The sequence below is a fragment of the Leptonychotes weddellii genome, chromosome 15, assembly GCF_054177405.1.
Source record: "Leptonychotes weddellii isolate Sample4059 chromosome 15, ASM5417740v2, whole genome shotgun sequence".
NCBI classification, from domain to species: Eukaryota; Metazoa; Chordata; class Mammalia; order Carnivora; family Phocidae; genus Leptonychotes; species Leptonychotes weddellii.
Window position 1 is genome coordinate 2,418,843 of NC_138383.1, and position 8,713 is coordinate 2,427,555.

General features: G+C 65.6%; 1 protein-coding gene across 1 annotated transcript; it reads left to right on the forward strand.

The window, feature by feature from the left end:
* The first annotated feature begins 1,659 nt into the window (after positions 1-1,659).
* Positions 1,660-7,993, forward strand: CBX4 (chromobox 4). The gene is made up of 5 exons (XM_081804330.1): positions 1,660-1,851; positions 1,999-2,042; positions 3,175-3,240; positions 5,427-5,493; positions 5,760-7,993. The coding sequence occupies exons 1-5, from the start codon at positions 1,783-1,785 to the stop codon at positions 7,170-7,172; spliced, it is 1,659 nt and encodes a 552-aa protein (XP_081660456.1). The 5' UTR covers positions 1,660-1,782; the 3' UTR covers positions 7,173-7,993.
* Positions 7,994-8,713: the final 720 nt, after the last annotated feature.

The following is an 8,713-nucleotide window of genomic DNA, read 5'->3' on the forward strand; positions in this document are numbered from 1 at the left end:
TCGCTTCAGCACCTCGGCCCTCCCCGGCTCGTTCAAGCCCCCGCGCAGTCCCCACCCAGCATTCTGGGACGTGTGTCAGGGCGGGAGCGGAGACCCGGATGGCTCTTTGCCCGCCCCCCTCGCGCGTTCCACTCTCGCTCGGCTTTTGCTCTTTTTCTTTCTCCATGGACGCTCAGCCAAGGGATTGCGCAAGCTTCCTGCTCCCAGTCCTTCAGGGGCCAGGAGCAGGGGGCCCAGACACACCCCAAGGCAAGCGCGCCCTGCCCCTCCTGCACCCTCCCCAGGTCCCCTCACCCCTCGCCGCGACCCCAGCGAGCTCGCGGCCCCGCGGGCGGCGCCCTCGGGAGGCCGCGTGGAGCGCAGCAGCTCCCCCAGCCGGACGCTGGAGCGGCACGCCGAACGCGCCGTCTCGCCGCCGGAGGTGCTAAACTTCACACTCAGCGGCTTCTCAGGCTGCGTCAGGAGGGCCTCGGCTCGGCTGGCTGTCGGGGACCAGGGACACAAAGTCATGACGAGTGCTTGGCTCCTCGGCCATCGCATTCGCCTCCCCTTTGTGCAGCCTCGATGTGCCCCTGGCTCAGCCTGAACCTCTTCTCAGCCCTCCCCACTCCCTCCTTCGATGCCTTTCCTGGGACCCCACCAAGTCCCCTCGGTCCCCCAAGCAGATCTGGACATCCCCTGCGCCCCCTCTGTAGTCGCCCCCTCTCGTCCTGCCTGGCCGCGGGGTTGGGGCTGGCGGGGTTGCTGCTGGAAACTAGGCTTCCCGCCCCTGCCCCACCAAGGACAGTGCCGAGGGTAAATTGGGAGCCGGTCAGGATCTGGGGTGGGATCGGACTCGGAGCCCCCTTCTGGTAAGGTTCTGGAGCGCTAGGGCCCCAGACTGGCTGCTCCTCCGTCCTCTTGCTCGCCTCTTCTTCCCGCTCTCCCCGGCGATCCTCTGAACCCAGTTGTCTCCTTCTCCCTTCCCTTTCTCTTTGGTGCCTCGCCTTCCTAAATGCCCAAAGCCTCGCGGGGCGGGGCACGCAGGGTGGGGGGCGCGAGCTACCCCTGCCCCGATTCCGCCCCCTGCCGGCGGCTCACCCTGTGTGTGCACATGACGCAATTCTGTGCAACTGGAAACTGCAGTGGATGCTTCCGTGGCCCCCAGCAGGGGTCCCCGGGCGGTGCACACCGAGAATGAGAGGCGGAGGGGCAGGCCCAGGCGCCGAGCTGCAGGCGAGGGGTCGCCGCCGAGACCCTCCCGGCCGTGTCAAGCTCTCCGCCCGCTCTGCGCCCTCAGCCGACACACCTCTCCTGCCGGGTCCCGCTCCCTCCCTCGCCCGGGCCCGCGGGTCCCTCCCCCTGCACCTCCCCGGCGCCCTCCTCCTCCGGCCCCCTCCCGCGTCCTTCCTTCTCCCCCCACCCCCCCGCCCCGCCGCCCAGGCCCGGGGCCTCCGGTAGGCCCGGCTGCGCCAATCCCGGCCGCGGCCCGCCCCCTGACGCCGAGCTGGGCCCGGCGAGGCCCCGCCCGCTGACGTCCGGATTTGCATGAGTTCTTGTGCAGCCGCGGCCCGGGCTCAGTTGTCTGAGCGAGCGCGAGCCGGGAGTCGGGGCGGGCGCGGGCAGCGGCGGGCGGCCGGGCTGTGCTGGGAGAGCGGCGGCGGCGGCGGCGGCGGTGCGGGCGGCGCGGGCGGCGCGGGCGACAGGGGCGCCTCGGCCCGGGCGGCAGCGGGGCGCCGGCAGGAGCCAGCAGCGTCTGCAGCCGCGCCGGCCGCCCGCGCCCCGGCGCGCTCCGGCTCGGCCATGGAGCTGCCAGCTGTTGGCGAGCACGTCTTCGCGGTGGAGAGCATCGAGAAGAAGCGGATCCGCAAGGTAGGGCGGCGCGGGGGCGGCGGCGAGGCGGCGAGGGAGCGGCGGCCGGAGCAGCCCGCGAGGAGGCGGGGAGGGGGTGGGGAGGCTGCGGGCCGGAGCCGGGGATCCCGCGGAAGCTGATGGAGTGCTGTCTCTTCCCCCCCTCAGGGCAGAGTGGAGTATCTGGTGAAATGGAGAGGCTGGTCCCCCAAGTAAGTAGCGGCGGAGGGGCGGGGGCGCCGGGTGCCGAGGCGCGGGGCTCCCGGGCTCCGGACCGCCGAGCTGGTGGGGTGGTGGGGGGAGCGGACGGGAGGCGGGGTGGAGGTGGGGTGGAGGGAGGAGGGGGTGGGGAAGTCGGTGGCAGGCACTGGGGAAGCCGAGCCGCCGAGCCCGAGCCCGGCGCCCTGTGTTGTGCTCCGCTCTCCGGGAAATGCCATCACTAATTTATGCACTAAAAGGAGCCGGAGGAGCTCGAGAGACGCGGGGCCGAGCCGGGGAGGCCGGCGGAGGGAGGGAGGGCGCAGGCACTGACTGATGTGCAGCAGAAAATGGCTCCTTTCCCCTTTCCCTCCACCGAACGGCTCCATATTGCAAAACCAAAAAAAAAAAAAAATTAAAAAGCGACGAAAATGCAATTGTGTGCCTCTTCCCTCCTAGTGGTGCGGGGAGAGGAAGAAAAAAGACAGAAAATGTTGGGAACTGTCACTGCGACGCTTTTGGTGGGGAATTTTTTTTTTTTTAATTTGAAATGCGAAGGCACCGGATGGAGACAGACGCGCACGCACACACACACACACGCACACACACGCACACACACAGGCATATTTTTATATTGCTGAGTATTTGGGGGTGCTTGCCCGTGACACCGGGCTCCAGAGCTGAGAGGGGGCGTGCGGGGGGGCCCCCGCTTGGCTGACGGTGATCGGATTAGGGGTCAAATGGAGAACAGCTGAAGCCCTCGCGGAGACTCGGGGTTGGGGAGAGGAGGGGGACTGCGACTTTGCCTTTCCGCGGCTTTGCACGCAGGGTTCCTGGTGAGCAAAGTGGCTTTGGAACATGTCGCAGTAACATGCTTAAAATTCTTGACAACTGCAAAATAAACTGCTAGTTTCATTTTCCTTACCCCTCCCCTTTCTTCCTGCCCTTGTGTGTTTATTTTGACTTGGGGGGGGTGTCGGGGACCGTGTCAGGCCTGCAGAAATCTCCCCTCCACCCCCCACATCCACAGCTAAATAGCTTTCGGTTCATGAAGACAGAGCAGGGCCTTATGTCATTCCCCACCTGGAGGCCGCAAAGCTGGCTCGGTTTTTTTTACGCCGTGTCCCCTCCCTTTTCCCTTGCAAGATATAACACGTGGGAACCCGAGGAGAACATCCTGGATCCCCGGCTGCTGATCGCCTTCCAGAACAGGTGAGCGTCCCCCAGCAGCCGCCGCCCGCAGCCGTGACCGTATATGGGAATGGGAGAGGGGGCCACGCAGCAGTAGGAAAGAGGGAAAGGGCCTGGAGGGGGCCGGCGGGAGCCCCCTCCCCCGACGGGCCTGCACAGGCACGGCTGCGGCCTCGGCTTCTCTTAACCAACGTCCTTGGCTGTTGCGGCAGCCGGGGGCGGGGGGAGGGGGGGCGGGGGGCGGGGCGGGACCGGAGGAGGCGAGGCTGGTGTTTTGGGGGGAACTGCGAGGAGGGTGCGTTCGGGTGGCCCTGCCGCTGCCCAGAGACCTCGAGGCTGCTTCTGGCCCCCCGCGGGCCCCCCTCTCAACGCACCCCCGGAGCCTAGGTGCTGCTTTGCTGTAGCCACTGGGCGCTTGGCACCAGCACCTCTCGGGGCAGCTCCAAGGGAGCTGGCCTTGTGAAACCGCCGGACGTCAGGGAACTGCACTTAACCTGTTGGGGACTGGAGAAAAATTGACAAGGCCTTAACCACCCCGCTCCCGACCTTCGACCCCCCAGGGAGCTTGGGATCAGTAGGGGGTAGAGCCTGTCTGGTGCTGGGTGCCCTTCACACCCCCCACTGGGTTCCTCGGTGGGTGTCGCCCCCGTCCTTGGGGCAGGGGGAGCTTGGCCCAAAGGGTGTGGGAGGGGAGCTGCCTGGTGGTGGAGGGGCTCATCGTGCGCACAGATGTTTGTCACGCTGCAGCTGCTGCAGCTGGATCCACGGCCGGTGGCTGTGGTTCTCTGTTTCGGGGAGGACAGAAGGGGGGGAGGGCGGGCGAGGAGGAGAGGCATGGCCGGAGTCCGAGGAGCTCGGCCACCCCGCTGCCTTCCATCCCCCCTCCCCCTTTTATTTTGCATTATTTCCTGCGCCGCATTTGGCGCTAAAACTGTAAACTCTAGACTCTCCGAGCGAGCGACCCGCGGGGAAGTTGCTCTCCCGCGACGCAGGGGGGCGCCGAGAAGGGTTCCTGCCCCGGTTCCACCTGGGAGTTCACCACCCTGTAACCGTGTCAGCGGCTGATGCCATGTTGCATAATGGGTCCCCGAAGAATTAAAACGCAGGCTGTTGCAATGCCACGCAACTTTGGAGTCAGGCCCCGGCCCGGGCCCCTAGGCATGACGGAACTCCCCTGGGTTCGCCCACGGTCAGGGGGGTGCCTGGGGTCGCTGGAGAGCGAGTTCCTGGCCGGGGAACGGGTTGCAACGTTTGCAAATGCAGGAGGGGCGCCCCCTTCTCCCATGGAAGGCTGGGCCGTGCTGGGACGCTCTGACCCCCAGGCTCGGGTCACCCTCCGCCAGGCCGCCCGCGGAAGCCCGGCAGCTGTGGTGACCGGTGCTACCTCTGGTGTCTTTATTAATAATTGGAAATCGAGGCGGCCGGGAGCCCAGCTCGGCGAGGAGGCGGTGCTTGTGGGCACCGCCCCGCCTCGCTCCGCCCCGCCGCCCCGCCCAGGCGGACCCAGAGCCGGTTCACCAGGTGGTTGCGAACCTGGCCAGGCCGTGGCCTCTGCGGCCGGCCCCCGCCCCCAGCCCCTAATTGGCTCATTTGCCGCCGTGTAAACAAGGGCGCAGCCCCTCCCCCTGTTTAGTGCCTGGCCTTTAAAAAAACGAGTCCTCCCTTCTGCCGGCGGCACTCGTTATCTGAATCTTAATGAGGTCATTAGCATCCCGTGCCTCTGACGGGGAGGGACGTGTTCGGCGCACACCTCGTTGGGGCTTGTTTGCATGCCCTGGACCCCCGCGCCCACCTCACTTTGCGCGGGGCCGCGGGCCCAAGGCGGTGGGCGCCAGTGCCATCAACCTAGCGTCCAGCTGCCGCCTCACCGGCCTGGAGGCAAGGCTGCGGGAGGCGCCAGTTCAGGTGCGGATTTCAGAGACGGGGAACCCCTTCGCGGAGGACCCCTTGGTCAGAGGAGGGTCGGTGAGAGCACAGAGCGGGGCTCTGGGACCGGACCGAGGCGTCCAGCTGGCGGCACCGGCGACCTTCTGCCCTGAGCCCTTGATCCCTCTGGGTCTTTCTGGCCTGGCTGTTCGCGGAAGGGGGGTGGGGGTGGGGGTGGGGGGCAGGCGTCACTGCAGGTTGGATCGTAGCAGGAGGGGAGGTGACCCTGAGGCTAACAGGGCTGCTCTCTGTTCCCTCCCCCCCCCTCCCCGCGCCCCCAGGGAACGGCAGGAGCAGCTGATGGGATATCGGAAGAGAGGGCCGAAGCCCAAGCCGCTGGTGGTGCAGGTGAATATACTTGCTGGGCCCGGGGCTTGTCCACTAGTCTTTCCCTTGCCATTGTCACCTGATCTGCCTCCAGGCCCAGAGGGCAGGGAGAGTTTCTGCAGAGCACCCAATTCCACTTCCTTTCCACTTGACCTCCAACACACTGGCCCTATAACACAGCTGCTGACCCGCTTGGGGCTGGGACACTCCTGAGGCTCGAGGCATGCTCTGGGGCCGGCCCTATTCCTCTTCTCACCTCCCCTCGCATCCCTGCCTCCTTCCCCCAGGTACCTACCTTTGCCCGTCGCTCCAACGTGCTGACCGGACTCCAGGACTCCTCTGCAGACAACCGCTCTAAGCTGGAGCTGGGTGCTCAGGGCAAGGGCCAGGGCCACCAGTACGAGCTCAACAGCAAGAAGCACCACCAGTACCAGCCGCACAGCAAGGAGCGAGCCGGCAAACCCCCACCGCCAGGCAAGAGCGGCAAGTACTACTACCAGCTCAACAGCAAGAAGCACCACCCCTACCAGCCCGACCCCAAGATGTACGACTTGCAGTACCAGGGCGGCCACAAGGAGGCGCCCAGCCCCACTTGCCCGGACCTGGGCGCCAAGAGCCACCCGCCTGACAAGTGGGCCCACGGCGCGGGGGCCAAGGGCTACCTGGGAGCTGTGAAGCCCCTGGCCGGTGCGGCCGGGGCTCCAGGCAAGGGCTCCGAGAAGGGCCCTCCCAATGGGATGACGCCGGCCCCCAAAGAGGCGGTGACGGGCAACGGGATTGGGGGCAAGATGAAGATCGTCAAGAACAAGAACAAGAACGGGCGCATCGTGATCGTCATGAGCAAATACATGGAGAATGGCATGCAGGCGGTGAAGATCAAGTCCGGCGAGGCGGCCGAGGGCGAGGCGCGCTCCCCCAGCCACAAGAAGCGGGCCGCCGAGGAGCGCCACCCCCCGGCCGACAGGACTTTCAAAAAGGCAGCAGGGGCCGAGGAGAAGAAGGCGGAGGCGCCGTCCAAGAGGAGGGAGGAGGAGGCGCCGGGGGCCCGCGACCCGCAGCCCCAGGACGCCGGCTCCCGCAAGCTGTCCCCGACCAAGGAGGCCTTTGGCGAGCAGCCCCTGCAGCTCACCACCAAGCCCGACCTGCTGGCCTGGGACCCGGCCCGGAGCTCCCATCCGCCCTCCCACCATCACCACCACCACCACCACCATCACCACCACCACCACTCGGTCGGCCTAAATCTCTCCCACGCGCGCAAGCGCTGCCTCTCCGAGACCCACGGCGAGCGCGAGCCCTGCAAAAAGCGCCTAACGGCGCGCAGCATCAGCACCCCCACCTGCCTGGGGGGTAGCCCGGCCGCCGAGCACCCCTCCGACGTGCCCCCCACCGCCACCCTGCCCCAGCCCGAGGTCATCCTGCTGGACTCGGATCTGGATGAGCCGATAGACTTGCGCTGCGTCAAGACGCGCGGCGAAGCCGGGGAGCCCCCAAGCGCCCTCCAAGTGAAGCCCGAGGCGCCCGCTACGGTGGCGGCCGTGGCAGCTGCGCCGGTGACGGCAGCCGAGAAGCCTCCGGCCGAGGCCCAGGACGAGCCCGAGGAGCCGCTGAGCGAGTTCAAGCCCTTCTTTGGGAATATAATTATCACCGACGTCACCGCGAACTGCCTCACCGTCACGTTCAAGGAGTACGTGACGGTGTAGCCGGAGGGCTTCGGAAGGGGAAGCGTCATCCCCGCGGGTGGCTTAGCACCTGGTGCCTACGGGCGGACTCCTCCTCTCTCGCCAGCTGCGGGAGATCCGGGCCTGCCCTGGTGCGTGGACGCCCGGGAGCCGCAGTATCCGCAGAATCCGCGTCCCTCTGCGCCCCGCCGTCGGCTCCTGGCTGGGGCCTGCCCCCCGGCCGGCACTGGCTCCTGCCACGCGGTGCCTGCGGTCGCCCCCGACCTGCCCCATCCCCGCGCTGGACCTCCCCTCCCTCGCGGACCTCCGGGACTGACAGGGCAGCCACAGCGCCTGGGTCTCAGAGTTATAGTATTATATTTTAACCGTGCTAACTTGTCAAGTGCAGACTTTACTCCCGTTTGTAAGTGGTGTTATTATTGAAATGTATTGTTTGAGCTCAAAAGGCCCGACCACCCCCTTCGGGCTGATATATATATATTTATTTGTAGGTATTTATATATTGAAATATAAAAACCTAGATTTATGGAGTTTCCTCTAGATCATGTTATATTCTATATCAGACAAACTATTTTCTGTTGACCTTTCTTCCTGTTCATTCAGTATTTCGGTTGATTTCATTTCCTCCCCTTCCTGGAACTGCAATACCAGTAACGTTGGTATATATTTTTTGATACTGTACACATGGATGTGTTGTTTCTATGTGCAAAAAAAAAAAAAAAAAAGTTTGTTTAAAGGCTAAACGAGCTCTCTAGAAACTGCTGCTACTAGAAATGTCTAAACTATAAGCTTCCAATTATTACCTGCTTGAATGTAAATATTAAATGGAGATGTTGAAGGTGCATTTTCGCTGTTTGAGATTAGCGCAGACGGAGCGTTGGAGGTTCAGGAGACGGCTGGACCCCTCTCCCCACCCCCCTTACACCTTAGGTCTCGGGGAGGAAACCTCCCCGCGTCCTGCGCTAAACCTTTTGCAAAGGCGAAGCGGACCGGTTGCACGGGCAGAGGCGCCCGCGCCCAGGGAGTGACCCTGCTCCCCGGAAGTCGAGAGGCGCTCCCACGGAGAGGGGAATTCCTGCGGGGGGAGGGGGCGTCAGCGTCGCCCCCGCCCCCAGGGCTTTCGGGCCGGCGGTGCCCTGGGCGCTGGCCGACCCGGGGATCCGCGTGGTGGGGGAGGGGTGCAGGGGTGAACGAGCGGCGCGGAGGAGTGGGTGGGGCTAGCCCCCCTTACCCCGCAGCCGCGCGCGCAGCACCCGCCCGGCACCTGCTGATCTTTGCCCCCCACCCACCCGGTGCGCCACACACCCAGGCGCTGGCTCCGGTGGGGCAGGGGTGTTTTTAATAATCCCTGCCCAGTAAGGCAGGTTCGGCGGGGAGGGGACCCTCCCACCCTCTCTAGCGTCGCTTGCTGGCATCGCTGGCCCCGCCCCACCGAGGAAGCCGCCGAGGCTCTTTCTCTGCCAGCCTCTCTCCCCGGAAACCACCAGGCCAGAGGCTCCGACTGGAGGCGCAGCGAGCGCGGCCAGGGCAGGGGCGGGGGGCTTCCTGCGTGGTGGATGGGG

What these genes read in the sequence shown, in the direction of transcription:
- CBX4 (XM_081804330.1), top strand. Translation starts at nt 1,783, where the DNA reads ATGGAGCTGCCAGCTGTTGGCGAGCACGTCTTCGCGGTGGAGAGCATC. An exon ending in AGAAGAAGCGGATCCGCAAG is followed by an intron (nt 1,852 to 1,998) that starts GTAGGGCGGCGC and finishes TCCCCCCCTCAG; the next exon opens with GGCAGAGTGGAGTATCTGGT. An exon ending in CCAAGCCGCTGGTGGTGCAG is followed by an intron (nt 5,494 to 5,759) that starts GTGAATATACTT and finishes TCCTTCCCCCAG; the next exon opens with GTACCTACCTTTGCCCGTCG.